The 17,804-nt window shown below is 41.8% G+C and overlaps 1 protein-coding gene across 2 annotated transcripts in view; it reads left to right on the top strand.

The window, feature by feature from the left end:
* The window catches only part of USP34 (ubiquitin specific peptidase 34), a 133,325-nt gene that overhangs the window by 85,100 nt on the left and 30,421 nt on the right, over positions 1-17,804 (top strand). The window contains exons 38-55 of one of the 2 annotated variants that reach the window (XM_054987579.1): positions 58-210; positions 2,081-2,185; positions 4,373-4,428; positions 4,530-4,650; positions 5,411-5,594; positions 8,490-8,653; positions 8,921-9,043; positions 9,450-9,515; positions 10,243-10,389; positions 10,477-10,533; positions 10,652-10,729; positions 11,968-12,062; positions 12,242-12,414; positions 12,774-12,927; positions 15,018-15,096; positions 15,812-15,865; positions 15,952-16,047; positions 17,678-17,742. In XM_054987579.1, coding sequence (XP_054843554.1) covers positions 58-210; positions 2,081-2,185; positions 4,373-4,428; positions 4,530-4,650; positions 5,411-5,594; positions 8,490-8,653; positions 8,921-9,043; positions 9,450-9,515; positions 10,243-10,389; positions 10,477-10,533; positions 10,652-10,729; positions 11,968-12,062; positions 12,242-12,414; positions 12,774-12,927; positions 15,018-15,096; positions 15,812-15,865; positions 15,952-16,047; positions 17,678-17,742 — 1,970 coding nt within the window. The remainder of the gene's footprint in view (positions 1-57; positions 211-2,080; positions 2,186-4,372; positions 4,429-4,529; positions 4,651-5,410; positions 5,595-8,489; positions 8,654-8,920; positions 9,044-9,449; positions 9,516-10,242; positions 10,390-10,476; positions 10,534-10,651; positions 10,730-11,967; positions 12,063-12,241; positions 12,415-12,773; positions 12,928-15,017; positions 15,097-15,811; positions 15,866-15,951; positions 16,048-17,677; positions 17,743-17,804) is intronic. The other variant, XM_054987582.1, reaches the window with a different exon arrangement.

Here is a 17,804-nt window from a genome sequence, read left to right as displayed (position 1 = left end):
GAGAAAATTAAAATTGTTTTTCATTTAAATTAATTCTGTTTTATTCTTTTATTTCAGACTGCAGTCCGTCATGAGTCCTGTAATGGTTTGTACAAATTATCATTGTCTGGTTTAGATGGAGGAGAATCAATAAACAGATCTTTTCTGCTGCTGGCTGCCTCAGCATTGTTGAAGTTTCTGCCTGATGCTCAGGCACTGAAACCTATCAAGGTAACCAAACAAACAAAGTTTGTGTAACAGTTGCAAAAAGAGAGAGAGAGAGAACGCTTTTTCTCTTAATAGAATTTCCATAGATCCACAATTCTCAAATTAGGAATTTTGCTTCCCTAAGAAGAAGGGCAAGTCATTTTTTAGGTGACCGCTTTTCTCAGCCTCCAGTTGTTTGTGCATATTGATTAGGACATAAATTAAATACTGCATAAGTTGGTTAGCTTTCCACTGGATAACAAAAAAGCATCACTTGTACTTTGCTTTATGCTCTGCCTTTAAGATCTACTCAAGTGTAACTTCCTATGTGCTGTTAATTCCTGTCCAGCCTACAGACTGGAAGTCAAATTTGTAATCTCATAAGTCGATGTCAAAGGGAAATTACAGTGTTGGATCCAGCTAGCTTTTTCATTCAATCTCACCTAGCTTTTTCATTCAGTCTCACCTCTAGACTAGACTACTGCAACTCGCTCTACGTAGGGCTTCCCCTGGGCCTGATCCGAAGGCTACAGCTGGTCCAAAATGCAGCTGCACGAGTAATTGCAAGGGTCTCGATTAGGGAACATATAACACCTATACTATGCCAGCTGCATTGGTTGCCGGTTGAGTACTGGGTCTGGTTCAAGATTTTGGTGTTGATCTATAAAGCCCTATGTGGACTAGGCCCAGCATATCTGCAGGACCGCCTCTCCCCATATGTACCCCAGAGGATGCGTTGTTCAACAAATAAACAACTGTTGGTGGTCCCTGGCCCAAGGGAGGCCTGCCTGGCCTCGACCAGAGCCAGGGCCTTTTTGGTCCTGGCACTGACCTGGTGGAACTCTCTGTCTGAGGAAACCAGGGCCCAACAGGATTTATCTTTCTGCCAGGCCTGTAAGACAGAGATGTTCCGCCAAGCATATGGTGGAGGCTAGGTTGGGCCCCCACCGGCCACACTAAAGATCTGTCCACCACCCTGTATATGATCCTATATATGAGCTAGGCCCTGAAATGTAGTATTTTATTGTCACCATCTGAAGAGAAGCTGTATTGTATTTATTGTATAAAGTTGTTTTAATTTTATTTGTATAATGTTTTATCTGTTTTTAACTGTTATTTATGTAAATTGAAAAGTTGTACTCCACCCTGAGCCCTCCTGGTAGGGAGGGCGGACTAAAAATCTAATATAATAAATTAATAATAATAATAACACTTCACTGTGCTATAGTCCTTGTCCTTCATGGCTTTTGTCTGTGCAGATCCTATTATTCTCAGCATACCCTTTTTGGTAGTCAAAGGGAAGTCCCTCTTCCCTTTTGCATTAGTGGAGAAAGTAGATGGATCCAGCCCATTGACTGTTTCTGTCCTGGTTCCCTATTCTGCCCTGGCTCACACACCATTGTGTGCTGACATACTGCTAGAGCCTGTGTGGCTGGTGAGCATGTGCTTTTCTGTTCACCCTTCTTGGAAGTGATAAATTGGGGAAAGTATCCCAGGTTACAAAACACAGTTTGAAATGTTGATGCTCCTAGTGTAAGCATAGATGCTCACTTTGCATGATAATATTAAGGAAAAATAATTTTATGTTTATTCTCCATTGGTGGAGGAAAATATCTTGACCAGGTTGTTCCAAAGGCAGAACCATACAAGTGAAGTAGACAGGCAAAAGGTGCAGGGGTACCCATCATGAACATGCATCCTGGGTGGAGAGAGGCACCAAAGGAGGCCCCTAGATAGGTTACTAGTTCTCCAGATGCGGGAAAGGAATTGGACAGCAATCTTTACAAAAGACTCTGTGCCTTGGAGAAAGCAGCTGTAAAATTAAATCGCACCATCAGAAATTTAGCTCATTTATGAATATGCTTATGAAAAAAAAATGATTATTTTTTCTCAGATAGAAGATTATGAAGAAGAACCCATTTTACAGCCTGGCTGTAAGGAATATTTCTGGTTGCTGTGCAAACTAATAGATAACATACATGTAAAAGATGCTAGTCAGGTAAGGAATAAATGAGTGTTTCAGTAAAGGGTGTTTTGATTTGTGCAAAGAGATTAGTACAAATATTTTAATCAGTGATTGGGCAGAGATAGGCTCCAGTCAAGCAGGAATGTAACCACCACCTTTAAGCATAGGAGTGAAGAGTGAGGTCTGGCTGCCCCAAATTTACTTCAACTATGTTTAAGCAAAACCTCTGGTGTTCTGAAAAATTTGGGGCTGGTTGCCAGCTCTGAATATGAGCCATTTGTCACTTCATATCTGAGGGTGGAATTTCTTGGTGGCAGAGAAGGTGGAAAATGTTTTCTAACTCAAGAAAGAAAGACTCCATTTTTTTCTCTGTGGTCTGGGGAAGAGCAATCCCTCTGTCTTGAGCTGAATTGAGAAGTTTTGAAAGCCAGGTAACATCCCCCTGCTTTTCAAAGCTGTCTGAGACCCAGCCTGTGCCGAAGACATTCCCCTTGCCTGTTCTGTTTGATGGAGAAAAGGAGATATTTTTTTCTTGCAGTTAAGTTTCACAGAGGTTTGAAAAACAGGGAGATTTTTGCTGCTCTTTAAACCTCTTCAAGACTGTAAAGATAAATTTGAAAATCCCACCATCTCCCACGGTTCTCTGCTGAAGGACTAGAGCAATCTCATATCCCTCCTCCCCTACAGTTTCTGTCAACATCCTGTCTGTTTAGGAGGTTTTTTAGTCTTCGTAAGAATGGTTTTTGAAGACTTCATCTCTTTTTCTTTTGGCTAAAGTGGAAAACCTGTTTTTCTGCATACCCTGGGTAGGAAGAAGACCTTATGTTCTCTGTAGTCAGCCTTGCATTATGTGGCTTTCGTTATCTGCACAGAAAACTCAGTTTACTGTTATGGATGGACTTTGCTAAATATGTTCTATAATATCAGATAATTGCATTGCAAATAATTCCAAGTAAGTTATTAGGTCAGAAAAACATATACTAGCTTGCCTATTCCATGTAATTGTATTAATTATTTGAGGCATATTGAGAGGAAGAACCAATTCTGTTCCAGTTTCCAAAAGCCTCTCCTGGAGCAAGTGGCTATGTACAGGCCTGCTGCAGTATTGTTGCCTCTGAAAAATCTTAAAAAGTGAATCTGAGAAATTGCAAGAGTTGCAAAACACTTGTAACAAATGTCACCCTATTCATTTTAAGGAAAGCAACAGTTCCAAAGATGGCCACTGTTTGAATAGGATGCACTTTAACATGGATAAGTGCCAGGTTCTTCACCTGGGTAACAAAAATGCAAAGCATGCATACTGGATGAGGGATACACTTCTGGGTAGCCATGTGTGTGAGCGAGATCTTGGGATACGAGTGGATAGGAAGCTAAATATGAACAGTCAGTGTGTTGCACTGGCAAAGAAGGCAAATGCAATCTTGGGATATATCAACAAAGGCATAAAATCTAAATCACAGGATGTCATTATCTCACTATATACCATGTTGGTCTGGTCCCACTTGGAGTATTGTGTGCACTTCTGGAGGCCTCACTTTAAAAAGGATGTGGACAAACTGGAACGGGTACAGAGGAGAGCAAGCAGGATGATCAGGGGTCTGGAGACCAAGTCCTAAGAGAAAAGACTGGGAGACCTGGGAATGTTCAGTTTGGAGAAGGGGGGCGTGATTGTTCTCTTTAAGTATTTCAAAGGCTGTCACTTAGGGGAGGGGAGGGAGCTATTCCTGTTGGCAGCAGAGGATAGGACTCGAAACAATGGATTTAAACTATAGAAGGGAAGATACCGGCTGGACATGAGGAAAAACTCCATATTAAGAGTAGTTCAGCAATGGAATCAGCTATCTAGGGATGCGATGGGTTCCCCCTGATTGGCAGTCTTCAAGGAGTGACTGGGCGAATACTTGTCTTGGATGCTTTAGGTTGTTCCTACATTAGACAGAGGATTGCACTAGATGGTCTGTAAGACTCCTTCCAACTCTCCGATTCTTTGATTTAAACCGGCCGCAAAAAGGCATACCTGAAGAAACTCTTTGGATACTATTCTATAGTTTTGTTTTAAAGGACTAGGAATTTAGATACCCATTTTAATACTAAAACTGTACATATTTATTGGACATGCAATCTGAGTTTACATATTTCCATTCTGTGCTTTCATACTGCAGAGCCCCGTTTCTGTCATGTAATAGTTTCATTTATATTTTCATTTTGTTTTTAAATTAGACAACTTTGGTTGATTTAGATGCCTTAGCAAGACATTTGGCTGACTGTATTCGAAGGTATGATTTTTAATTGTATTATCTTAAAACTCAGTATTTTAAAACATTGTTGACACAAGAGAAGTGCTTAAGTTGACAAATATACTGTTTGTTTTTTACAGCAGAGAAATTCTTGACCATCAAGATGGTAACATAGAAGATGATGGCCTTACAGGTCTTCTGCGTCTGGCGACAAGTGTTGTTAAACACAAGCCACCTTTTAAATTTTCCCGAGAAGGGCAGGTAACTACCAGTTACCTGTTTTAATGGCATAGACTTAATTGGTCTTTTAAAAAATAAATGATTATTTTTGTTTTATGTAACCATCCATCTTGGGTTCTGGGCATCTTAGGAGAAAGGCAGTGTTTATATATATCCTGCATAAATAAATATGTAATGTTACTTCTTGGTAGATTGTGTATGTTGTTGCACAGATCTAACCACCACTGTGCAGAGGTCTTTCCCCATAGATCAAGCATCTTAACCAGCCTTAGGGTCTCACTAGACAATAAATTTCTGCACAGTCACGCATTGGTTTTAACTTGCTCCCTGCTGTCAGACATCAGCTGAAGGGAACTTCTTTTTTTAAAAAGTGAGAGAGCTCAAATGAGCTTAGAACAGTGCTGAAGGGAGAGAAGAGGCTCCTACCCTCTCCCTAATTCGATTTTCATGTATGAAAACTGCATGTGAGGTGCGTTATTTCACTGATTTTGCAGCTGCACATGGAGAATCTTTGTGAAGTCAGCAAAATAACACCCCCCCCCTGCTGTTTTAGCACAGGAAAATGGTTTGGGGGAGGCAGGAGCACTCCCACCCCTTGGGTTGCTGTTCTGAGCACATTTGAGCTCTTTTTTTAAAAAAAGAAGCAGGTTTTTTTTCCCTACAGTGTACCAGTCCCCTTAAGTGCCCATCTATTCGTATGGAATGATTCTGCTTATAATTTTTTCTGTACTACCCCATGTCATCACTGTTGTGTCAAATATTTGACCTGCTTGTTCTGTAGGAGTTCCTGAGAGACATCTTCAATCTCCTGTTCTTGCTGCCAAGCCTCAAAGATCGCCAACAGCCAAAGTGCAAATCTCATTCTTCAAGGGCTGCTGCTTATGACTTGTTAGTAGAAATGGTAAAGGGTTCCGTAGAGAACTACAGGCTGCTCCACAACTGGGTTATGGCACAGCATATGCAGTGTAAGAACATTTTGTTAGTTTTTCAGCCTTTTGTTGAGAGAGAAATACCTTCTAGTGAAGTTGTTTACTTATTTATTAAAATATTTATACCAACCCTTTCTTTTTGGCTCAAGGCATTTACTTGCTTGCCTACTTAAACATTTTAAAAGGTTATTGATAAAACATTTCAGCTCCCTTTTGCTACTGCCTTGAAAGAAGCCTCTGCTTTCTTGTGTCTGCGTAAGAGGTAGCAATTGGCACAGACCTCCAATAGAGTAGAATTTAGGTTGAGGGAGAGTATCCTTTGTGAGGATTATTCCTTCCACTTGTACCAGCAGACAGGACTTGATACTCTCTACTGAGCAAGGAAACTACTATCAGTTGTCACTACTACCTGCTCTGCAGACCAGCGGCTTCAGATATCTCTCTCTTGTGTGTTCTCTCTCCTGCTGTATCTGGACCGTGCCTTCCTTTCTCAATCTTACCTTGGGTTAGAGAGTAGTAGCAAAATGATCTATACTGGCTCACGTACATCATTTGAATAGATGTTCATAGTGGCTTGCACTATAACAGTTCGTTCAGGAGCAGGCAGGACACCCTGCCCTGTCCAGGTTGATGCCCCCTTTAACCATGCCAAGGCTCCTGTGATGGGCTGCCACAGGGCATCCAGTAGGCTGTCCCAGAGTGACCTAGATGCAGCACAATGTCAGCTTAGCTTGATGACAGTCAGAGGCCTGTCCTCTTCCCATAGCTCAGTTGGCTGGCAGAGGTTTGCTTAAAAAGTGGACCTGTGTCAGTCACTCCCCTGCAACCCAGCTGGCCAGTAGAAATGCACAGGCAGGATAGACAAGGAACCCATCCCAGCAAAGATGCTTAGACTCAGCCAGGGAGCTGATTGTGTTGAAGGGGGACAAAGGGTTGGGGTCCCTCCTGAAGGGAGACAGAGAAAGCCTCTAAGGACAGATCAGCCCAAGCAGTAGAGGCATAGAGCATGTAAAGGCAACCTGTGTTAAATCCCCTCAGCCTCAGGCCAAGGAGCGGGTGGTTAGGGCTGCCTCAGAGTTTTTGGAGTTCTGTCTCAGAGGTGGCACACAAAGATGTCCAGAAAGGACCAGCAGAGAGCACTTATGATGGGAAGAGGAGGATCCAAGTCAGTAAAACGCCTTTCCCTTCACATCAGAATACTGAGAGACCAGGAGGCCAAGACTTCACCTCCAGCTGGGATCCAAGAGGGTGCTGTAGCCGCCAGGCTCGGCTCCTCCCTTCTCCGCACCAGTACCCTACTTAGCTGTGCTAAGGCACATTTCTACAGCCACCCTTCCCTGCAGCAGTCCAATGCAACCCAAACCTGTTCTCAAAATGACAAGTCAGCTCAAACATGAACATTTATTCAAAATCGTTCTCAAACTTTAGCAACTCAAAGATCCCTATTTTAATTAGAATTTTTTTTCATGGACCTCGAAGCCCTGCCCATATGGCTTGCACCAGACAGCACCTTTTCATAATGTGTATGGCAAGCCACATGCGATCTCTAGTGTTCTCCACCTAATACAGTGAGACCTTTATCAGCTGTGTTTTAAAACAAGCTGTCTGTGCATGACCTTTTGAGGTCAGGTCTTGGAGGGCAACTGATTCTGTAGGGCCACAAGCAAAAGACCATGAACCACCTCTGGTATTTGTAGTGTGATTTGGTTTTAATCTGTAACGTTTGATCCAAGAGAAAAGGTGTGGTGTATAAATATTTTAATAAATAAATAATTGCAAGGGACCTTGTTCCAGAGACAGCAAGAAACGTTATTGATTTTTAGCTTCTAGATGGAGACAAACTGAACAGGGTGGAAAGGGGCTTGGAAAATATTTCAGAGGTGCTTTGTAGAAATATACCAGTATCTATTCTATTAGAAAATGTCTATTCTTTTCTATGGATACATAGCGTCTCTATTTCTATGCAGTAGAAAAGAGCAAGAGTCCAGTAGCAGCTATAAGACTAACAAAATTTTGTATCTTGTAATCCGCCCTCAGCCTGCTGGAAATGCGGGGAGGGCAGAATAAAAATCGAAAATAAATAAATAAAATTTGTGGTAAGGTATAACGTTACATGAGTCACAGCTCACTTCTTCAGAATGAGCTGTGACTCACAAAAGTTCATACCCTACCACAAATTGTTAGTCTTAACAGGGACTACTCGACTCTTGCTCTTTTCTGCTGCTACAGACAGACTAACACAGCTACTCATCTTGAGCTATCTCTATGCAGAAATCCTTTGTATTGGAAATACTGAAAACCAGTTCAGTTTTAGAACTCTGTTGACTGCATTCGGATAGTACCACTCAGTCAGTGTTCCTGGAGTTGAGCTGCTCTTTCCCAACAACCAGTCAGTTCATTTCCTGGAAGCTTGGCAACTGCATTTTTGAGCTTCTGTTCATGGAAAGAGAGGGAATTAGATTCCATCCCCTTCCCCCAAGATGGAGAGTTCCTGCTCCCATTCCTTGAAAATTGAGAGAACTCTGTTTTTTGCATTAGCTAGATGGGTGTGAGGAAGGCTTGCCTTCTGTCTTTAGAAAGGACTTGTTGACTCCCACCTCTCAAATGAAATTCTTAACTCCCCCCCCCCCTTCCCCAGGGAAAGATTAGGGCGCTGCATTCAGAATTGTCTTTCTCCGCCTTCCACAATGTAATGAGGCAACAGTTCTTGTGTACTGCCTTCAAAATTCAGCCCTCTTTTTCCTGCCCAGCTTGCTTCCTGGAAGTATGGTGGGGGGGATAGAGTTCTGCAGGCAGTTTTCAGCTCTGAAGACAGCATTATTGGGGATGTCACATTTTCCCTTCCTAGAGGAGATTCTCACTCATCGCCTGCAACCAAGTGCTTGGTTACTTACATATGTTGTGCTAAAACAATTCCCTTTGTTGTGACAGCTTCCCATGCACCTTATAAGTGGGATTATTGGCCACATGATGATGTCAGAGCTGAATGCAGGTTTGTGGGTCTAACCAACCTTGGAGCAACTTGTTACTTGGCATCGACCATTCAGCAGCTGTATATGATACCAGAAGCCAGGCAAGCCATCTTTACTGCAAAGGTACAGGCCCCTTGTTTTGATCGTGAGCATGTTTTAAATATGAATAGTCAAGGTCAGACAGATTTTTCAAATGTAATAGGTTGTACACAATTAATCACTAGCAAAGTTTGTGGAATGGGACTTTCCCACCTTCTGTTTGCCACTGCAGGCCACTGAACCCCCTCTCTACCCCTTCTGCTCCTGACCACTGGACCACACAGGTAGCAAGGGGGGGGGGGGATCAGAAAAAAAATAGTTCTTCCCCCAGAATTGCCTTTCTACCCACAGAAAAGTACAGTTGGATGTAGCAGTTCACAGACAGAGCAGGTACTTTGCAAGCAGGAGATGTTTCCATCCCTAGCCTCTTGGGCAGCAGGGCCACGAAAGGCCTCTGAGACTGAGGCCAAGGAGGTAGGTTACTCCTCCCCCTTGCTCCAGCAGGCAAGTCTATTATAGATTATAAGACTATAATTAAGCTGCTTAGTATGCTACGCTGTGAGAATAAACCCCTCCCAGTCCTGCCTGCTTACCTTCATATTGGCTTCAGATCTCCTGCTCTGCTTTACAGCAGCATTAGTTGACATCACAAAGATGTCAGCTACCCTCATCAGTTTTATTTTGCTTGCCTTATAAACAGTGATACCCACAGACCTACATGAGGCTTGATTTTCCATACAGAATATTTTAAATTGATTTCCAGGTATCGATTCTTCACCATCCCCCGAAAATGTTATTTATTTGATAATATGAGGCTTGTGAAATAATATGCTTAATCCAGATAAATTGTAAAATGCTCTTATCCTGTATTTTTCCTAAGTATTCTGAGGATATGAAGCACAAGACCACTCTCTTAGAACTCCAGAAAATGTTTACTCATTTAATGGTAAGTTTGGAGACGGTCTTCTGAAAATAAATAGTTATAACTTTCTCCATATGTGAATTGTAATGGCAGGTGAGTAATCTGTATTCTCTGCAGTGCAGTGGCTGCAAATCTTTGGGATCAGGTACTAGGCTTTCGCTGAGACATATTGCCTTCCCACCCCTACACACACCCCAGTGCTGGGATCTCTTCCCCTACTCTGCTACTAGGGTAGAAGCAGCTGTGAATACTGTGGTGTCAGTTGGGAAAATCAGGATGTGGGAAGGAACAGGCCTTCCACATTGTATCAGAAAAACACATAAATGAAGTAAATTCATAAACTGTAGTTGTAACAGGTTGTTGCTGGATCTCATTGCAAAGCATGGGGCTTTACAAAAGCAAGCAGCAACTTGTGGAACTGATGTTTTGTTCTTAAGACTGAGCTAGTCTATCCATGGATGAGAGCATAGCATGTCAGTTTGCTTAGAAGTAGTACCATGCATATCATTGAATAATGTGTTCATTCCTCACAACTCTTCAAAAGCCTCAAAATACAAATGTTTCCGTCCATGCTACTTCCAGTTTTTCAGATATTTTGATTTTCAATGTTATGCATATATCAATCTTCCCCTAAATCCAGAAAATAACTGCTTGAAATAATTATGGATTTGCATTTGGGGTTGGTTAATGTGGATATCATGTTAAATTTTAATTATTGTTTCTTTTGTCTGGTTCTGTCTTGACTCTGCAGGAAAGTGAGTGCAAAGCATATAATCCAAGGCCATTCTGTAAAACCTATACCATGGATAAGCAGCCACTTAATACTGGCGAACAAAAAGACATGACTGAATTCTTCACAGATCTGATAACAAAAATCGAAGAAATGTCTCCAGAATTGGTAAGCTTTTAGTCAGGATACAAAAGTGGGTTTCAGAATGTTTTTGCTTTTCCTCAAATTAACTGAAATAAATTAATTCATCCACAGAAGAATACGGTGAAAAGCTTGTTTGGAGGTGTTATCACAAACAATGTTGTTTCTTTGGTGAGTTGACTTCCTCTTCTCTGACTGTTTTCCCTTGTAAAAGCTAGCCATTGTTTTGAATGTATGAAATTAAATTGACTGAATCCTTCAGCCATTTTTTCCTGCTGCTGTCATGTAGGACTGTGAGCATGTCAGCCAGACTGCTGAAGAGTTCTACACAGTGAGATGCCAAGTAGCAGACATGAAGAATATTTATGTAAGTAATAACATGCCAGCAATCATTTCAAGGCTCTGCTGAGCCTCCTCCATCATGCATCTGCCACTAGAGAAAAGTACCAAGGAAATTTGATTGCTTTAGAAATGTGGCATGTCTCATTAATGCTGTTAAACACGGTGTTGCCCCCTTTGGGGTGTGTGCCCTGTGGTTCAGTGGTTGAACACATGCCTTGCTTATAGAAAGTCTCAGGTTCAGTCCTGCTGTCTTCAGTTAAAACATAGCAGACACTGGAAAGGACTTTTCTCTGCTTGCAATCCCAGAGACTCACTGCAACTCAAAGTAGCATTGAGATAGATAGGCTAATAATCTAACTTCAATAATCTGAAGTGAGCTGTGGCTCACGAAAGCTCATACCCTACCACTAATTTTGTTAGTCTTATAGGTGCTACTGGACTCTTGCTCATTTCCACAGCTACAGACAGACTAGCTTGACTACCCATCTTAATCTGACTTTGTATAAGGCAATTACATACCTTGTGAGCACAGTCTGAATCAGGAGCAGTGCCTTTATATTGTTAGCTCCCTCAGTTATGGAATGAACTTTCAAAAGAGATATGCTTGTGCACTTACCTCTTAGCTTTTAGAAAGAAAAATATAATACTTTGGTAATGCATATGAAATAAAAATTCCACCTTAATTGGCAGACAGAACTACAGGCGCAGTTGTATATATTACAAACATGCATTAGTGTAAGGGCCAGGGTTCTGGGTTCCAGTGTTTATGGTATGACTCCATTCAGCAACTTGGATCATCCTGGAAGTTCTCCTGTTTGTCTCCTTGCTCACGCAAATAAGTCAGCTACAGGCAAGCCATAGGCCTTTTCTGTGGCATCTCCTGTGGCAACTACATATGTTGTTCCGAATATACAATAATTTAGTAGAGCAAAGTTCAAGTCCAGTAGCACCTTAAAAACCAACAAGATTTCCAGGGTATAAGCTTTTGAGAATCAAACTCCCTTTGCCAAGTATCTGATGAAGGGAGCTTGTCTCTCAAAAGCTTATACTATGGAAACTCTTGTTGGTCTTTAAGGTGCTAATGAAGTCGAATCTTGCTCTTTTACTGCATACCAACATGGCTACATACCTGAAAAAATAATTTAGTAATACATCTTTTCTGTAAAATGTTGATTTTTTTTTTAGTAATAAATGGAGCTTAGTGACTTGTAACTTTTAACGTTTAAATAACTTTCTCCCATGTGTTATGTCTTTCATATATAGGAATCTCTTGATGAAGTTACTATCAAAGATACTTTGGAAGGTGACAACATGTATACATGTTCTCACTGTGGGAAGAAAGTACGAGCTGAAAAAAGGTAAGATTGAGATGGAACTGTCAGTCTCTTTTTTGTCATGAACATTTAATTTTACTGCTTGCTTCCTTCAATAATACAGCTGTGCAATTAGTATCAGCAGTATATACAGATTGTTAGTGCTACAAAGGTATAATTCTAAAAAACAGCTCACGTAATGGAAATTCTGGTTTTGTCACTAGGGCATGTTTTAAGAAATTGCCTCGCATCTTAAGCTTCAACACAATGAGATACACCTTTAACATGGTCACTATGATGAAGGAGAAAGTCAACACACACTTCTCATTTCCATTACGGCTGGACATGACTCCTTACACTGAAGATTTCCTCATGGGAAAGAGTGACAGAAAGGAAGGTATTTGATTTTAGTTGGACTCTAGATGAACTTTTCAACCAAAGATTTCCAGTTTTGACAAGTCTTTTGATGCATTTAGTTAGCACTGTTTCTCTATTCCTGATTATTGAAGAATGTTTGTGAAGATTGTGAAGACATCATAAAGCACACGCTTTCCCAGCTATTAGGAACTAATAATGCATCTTTAGTAGCCACAGGGAAGGATTTTTGGTGTTTTTCATAGTCAGGGAAAATGGTGAATTAGGAGATGAATTAGGGTTTAATTTGATCCCTCCATTTAAAAAAAGGTCTAGAATTTGCAGTTTGTTCAAAAGATTAAAATAATTATTTGCTAAAACGTTACAATAATTTTTTTTTAGGTTTCAAGGATGATGGTGACAGTTTAAAGGAGGCCAAGAGTTATGAATATGATTTGATAGGTGTAACGGTACATACAGGGACAGCAGATGGAGGACACTACTATAGTTTCATCAGAGATATTGTTAACCCTCATGCTTACAAAAACAACAAGTGGTGAGTAACAAATACTTTACAGTTTTCTTGATTGTTCACTGTGCAATCTGAAGTTAACATGTGTAGCAGATCAGATGCAGTGGCCGTACTATGGTTTGGTGATAAGATGCGGGCTCACACTTTTGCTCCTTCCCTCTTGGATTTGGGTTTTTGCTTACCACAGTATGCCATTGATGCCTGCATTGGCAAATGTTGAAGGCAAGATGTTGGTAATAGTTTGTCAGTTGCAAAATTACAGCATTCCCTACTTAGCAAAAACCAGAAAGGGAAGGATGGAAAACGATTGAAGGGAAGGTTGGAGCTAGGGGTGTGCACTGCCAGAAAATTTGGGTTGGGGAAATTTGGGGGGGGGGGGAATCCGGAATTACCAGAATCCCAGAGCAGCAAGCTGCTTCAGGATTCTGGTATTTAGCTCGCTTTGGTATGCTCCGTAAAGATTTGAAGCATACTGAAGTGAGGAGGGGCAAACCCCACCACCCCCACCCCACTTACCTAGCAGGCAGGGAGAGGGGAGGCGGATCAACTGGATGGTGGGGAAGCGCGAAGCCGGCTCCTGCAGGGTCTGCGCCACCACTGCCACAGCAGCCAGCTGGGCGGCAGAGAAGCGTGGAACCAGCTCCTCTTGCCCTTTTTGTCCTTCAAATGGCCGCCATGGTGGCCATTTGAGGAGCAGGAAGGGACTTCGCCACCGACACTGCGTGGCCCCACAGGGCAGCAGGGAAGGCCAGAGCTGCCACACCGCCTCCTCCTGGCCTGTAGCGGCCCCGCAGGGTAGCAGAGAAGGCCAAAAGCGCCTCCTCTGTCCCTTCCTGCCCCTCAAATGGTAGTCACGGCAGCCATTTGAGGGGCAGAAAGGACCATCTCCATCTCTTCCAGCATGCAGCCCCGCAGGGTGGTGGGGAGGGCTGGAGCCATCGCTGCTGCCACTGGACCACCTCCTCCGGGTCCGCAGCAGCCCACAGGGCAGCTGAGAAGGCCGGAGCTGGTGGTGCGCGGCGCTGCAGGGCTGCGGGGAAGGCCGGAGCCCTGCAGGGCTGCGGGGAAGGCTGCTGTCACTGCCCTGCTGCCTCCATGGCCTCAGCAGCCTGTTGTGCAGCCGGGAAGGCCAGACCCACCGCTGCCGCGTCACCGCCTCCACAACCTCAGCAACAGCAGAGTCAAGGTAAGTGGGGGGGGCTGGGGGTTGCGGGGCTTGGGGTGTTTAAAGGGCCCCGCTGCTTGCAAGGGGCAGGAAAGGGGGCCTTTAAACTTCAGCTATCAGGCGGGGGGATTCCCCTCCCCCAGCCTGCCAGCTGATAGTTTAAAGGAACCTGCTGCTTGCAAGAGGCAGGGCAAGGGCCCTTTAAACTTGGCCCTGAAGGTTCCCAAAGCAACCCGAATGCTTCGGGGAAGCTTTGATTTGGGATTTCCGAATTGGGGCCAGTATTCTAGCCCTGATTTGGGAATCTCGAATCTTTACAAATCAGGTCCGATTCGTGTATTTTATCCGAATCGGAAACCGGAAGCGCACACCCCTAGTTGGAGCACATAGACCCATGAGAATGTTCGTGAATCATGGTTTGTCTAACTGAATTAAACGGATAATTTCTTTTCAGTATGTGTTTAACATTTAGTTACCTGTTGCAAGTGGAGTGTGAGGCACCTATTCCCCTTGGCTATTATAGCTTTTGGTTAAATTTTTATTTAAAAGATGATGGATGGGGTTATTGACATATATTGTTCTCTTCACTGTAATATCACAGCAAAATCAAGGGTAGTGTTGTCTTGCATCTATAATGCATCATATGGTGTAAAAATGAGTCTTATGTAAATTAACTTTTAAGTCAAACGATGATTGAATTTAATCTATGAGAGCCAGCGGGGCTAGGATTTGAGTTACCCAGGTTCAAATACCCCATTCTGCTATGAGAGGTCACTGGGTGACCTTGGGCCAATTGCATACTCTGAACCTAATCTTACCCCATAGCTCTGTTGTGAGGATAAAATGGAGGAGACGAGAACAATGTAAGTTGCTTTGGGTCCCCATTGGGGGGGAAAGGTAGGGTATAAATGAGGTAAATTAAATAATAACCCATCTTTGATTTTTCCAGGTATCTTTTCAATGATGCTGAGGTAAAACCATTTGATTCTGCTCAGTTGGCTTCTGAATGTTTTGGTGGAGAAATGACAGTGAGTTATAATTTGTATCTCTTTTTAATTATGTTGGGTAGTGATAGTTTTTGTCACAAAGGTTTTAACAATCTTTGTTAATTTTTGTGTATGTGTGTTTTAAAAAATCTTTAATGTTGGATTAACATACTATGCTCCTTTATAAAATACCATTCCTCCGTGTCGGTCTCCAAGTAAGGAGTTGAATAAACAGAGAAGTTTAATACATTTGTCAAGAGTTCTAGGCTTTTCTAGTTTAGTCGAGTGGTGCACATCCAATCTTGCAGCTGTATGTGATGTGATATGCTATTTCCCATTTCCCAAGGGCTACAGAAATGGGGATGCCAGCTCACAGTTGTGAAATACTCACTTCATGCCTCAACTAGACAAGCTTTTTGTCTTGAGCACATGCTTAGTCAAAACTCATCAGGCTAATAATGTAATATACTTTTATTATACTGCAAAACCCAGCAGTATGTTCTTACATTATATTTTTTGTAACACTGAAGGCAACAATAACTTTAAGCCTCTTTGTGCTGTTGTACCATTAGCTGCTGTACCAGCTAGAGTAGAGTGATTCCTGTGCTTATACATCAGACATAATCCTAAATTAAATTTGTTTAATAAATGGACATAAAACAGGATTTTCCTTGCCCGTATGTTATATATTCAAGTAAGTAGTAGAGCAAGGCATCATGTGTCCTTTTCTCTCTCCCCCCCACCCTTTTGTTGACAGACAAAGACCTACGACTCTGTCACAGATAAATTTATGGATTTCTCCTTTGAAAAGGTACTTCATTCTACCCTTGAATTTATAAATGTGTTGATTTCTTCCATTTCAAAAAGAAATTAAACTTGTTTTGGCCTCTTTTAAAGACACACAGTGCATACATGCTCTTCTATAAACGAATGGAGCCAGAAGAAGAAAATGGCAGAGACTATAAATTTGATGTTTCATCTGAGTTGCTAGAGGTAAGTACAGGTGTATTTAAACACCCCTACAAGCTTTTAAGGATTCTTGTTCATATCTGTGTTATTGCTGGGCTTGCTCTATGAACTAGTTTCAAAACTTTACAAAATTGGCCATTACTACTCCAAGCTCCCATTCTGTATGCAGCGAGTCAGTTGTGTTCTATAGCCCATCATAGACCATGTTTTTTACTTTCTGCTTGGGGCTGCAACATGTGACAGTAACTTGGTGACTGATATGGCTTAGGAGTTATGAATGTTTGCTTGTATTAGCCAGTTATCACTGTACCATGAATCAGTTATCATGACATCATTATTCTGATAGAAAATAAGCAGAACTGCACTTGGTAGATCCCAAAGGTCAAAAGTTTGAAAGGGATGTCACTTGTATTTATTTCATTACATAAGCCATAAGGAGTGAAAGCTGGATGTAAGGTAATGGAAATGGCATTTCCAAAATACATCAACAAAGATTATATGTTTTTAATGCTGGGCTTAGTTTTCAATTGCTGGATTTTAATTAATTACTTTTAATTTTTTTTGTTTTTATTTTTAATTTGTAAAGTGTTTTGGACAGGTTCCTAGAGAGGCAGCATAAATATTTTCCAAATAAATCAGTAAATAATATGAGAGGCAGTGTTGTGCAATAGAGATGGGCATGAACCAAAATACGAACCAAAGTTTGTGACAAACTGGGCCGGTTCATGGTTCGCGAACTGGCGGTTCATCAGAGCCCATTTCTGACGAACTGCCATGTACTTTAGGCTGGTTCGTTTGGTTTGTTTTTTGGTTCATCACTGCAGACAGCCTGGTGCCGATCAGTTTCCTAGGCAACAGGGGATGGGCTTTCTGCTGACCTGGATGTGACGTTTTCACAAACCAAACAAACCGATTGAACCGGGGCAGATTTGTGAAAGTTCATGGTTTGTGAAATGCAACAAACCGCATGGTTCGTTTTTCCCCCGGTTCGTGCCCATGTCTATTGTGCAGTGGTTAGAGTATCAATCTAGGATCTGGGAGTCCCAGGTGCAAATACCCACTCAGCTGTGGAAGCTTGCTTGGTGACCTTGGGCCAATCAGATACTTTTAGCATAATCTACATCACATGGTTGTTGTGAGGATAAAATGGAGAAGGAGAGAATGTTGTAAGTTACTTTGGGTCCCCATTGGGGACAGAAGTGGGGAGTATAAATGAAGTGAGGAAATAAAATGATTTTTAAAAAAACACTGACGTTTTTTTCAAATGTGGCAGTGTTAACAGGTGTGTGTTTTTACATTCCCTGGAGAGACCAGGATAGCATACACTCCTCTCCAGTTTATTCTAGCAGTATTCCTTTTGGGTCTCTCAGAACAAATGCCTACCCAAGGTCACCCAGTGAGCTTCATGACTGAGAAATGGGATAATCTCTGTGGAAACCACCCTGAAATGCTTGGAGGAAGGTTGAGGATATAGATGAGAAGAAGAAGAAGATTCTAAAAGTCAGCTAGCTATGACGCAACATGTTAGATTTTAATTGGGAAGATAGAAAGATTTCTTATTTAAGACCCTGGCTGTGATTTTTGTTAATAAAGTCATGCTTATGTCTCTGAAAGTGTAGACAAGTTTGCTTGATACTAGCATTTTTCTCCTCAGTGGATATGGCATGACAACATGCAGTTTCTTCAAGATAAGAATATTTTTGAGCATACGTATTTTGGGTAAGATCTGCTTTGTCTTGTTGAAATTATTTTTAAAACTGAATTTTTAAAAAATCAGTTTT

This window comes from Eublepharis macularius, chromosome 1 (assembly GCF_028583425.1).
Source record: "Eublepharis macularius isolate TG4126 chromosome 1, MPM_Emac_v1.0, whole genome shotgun sequence".
In the NCBI taxonomy this organism is placed as follows: domain Eukaryota; kingdom Metazoa; phylum Chordata; class Lepidosauria; order Squamata; family Eublepharidae; genus Eublepharis; species Eublepharis macularius.
This window is presented reverse-complemented; position numbering and strand designations above follow the sequence as displayed.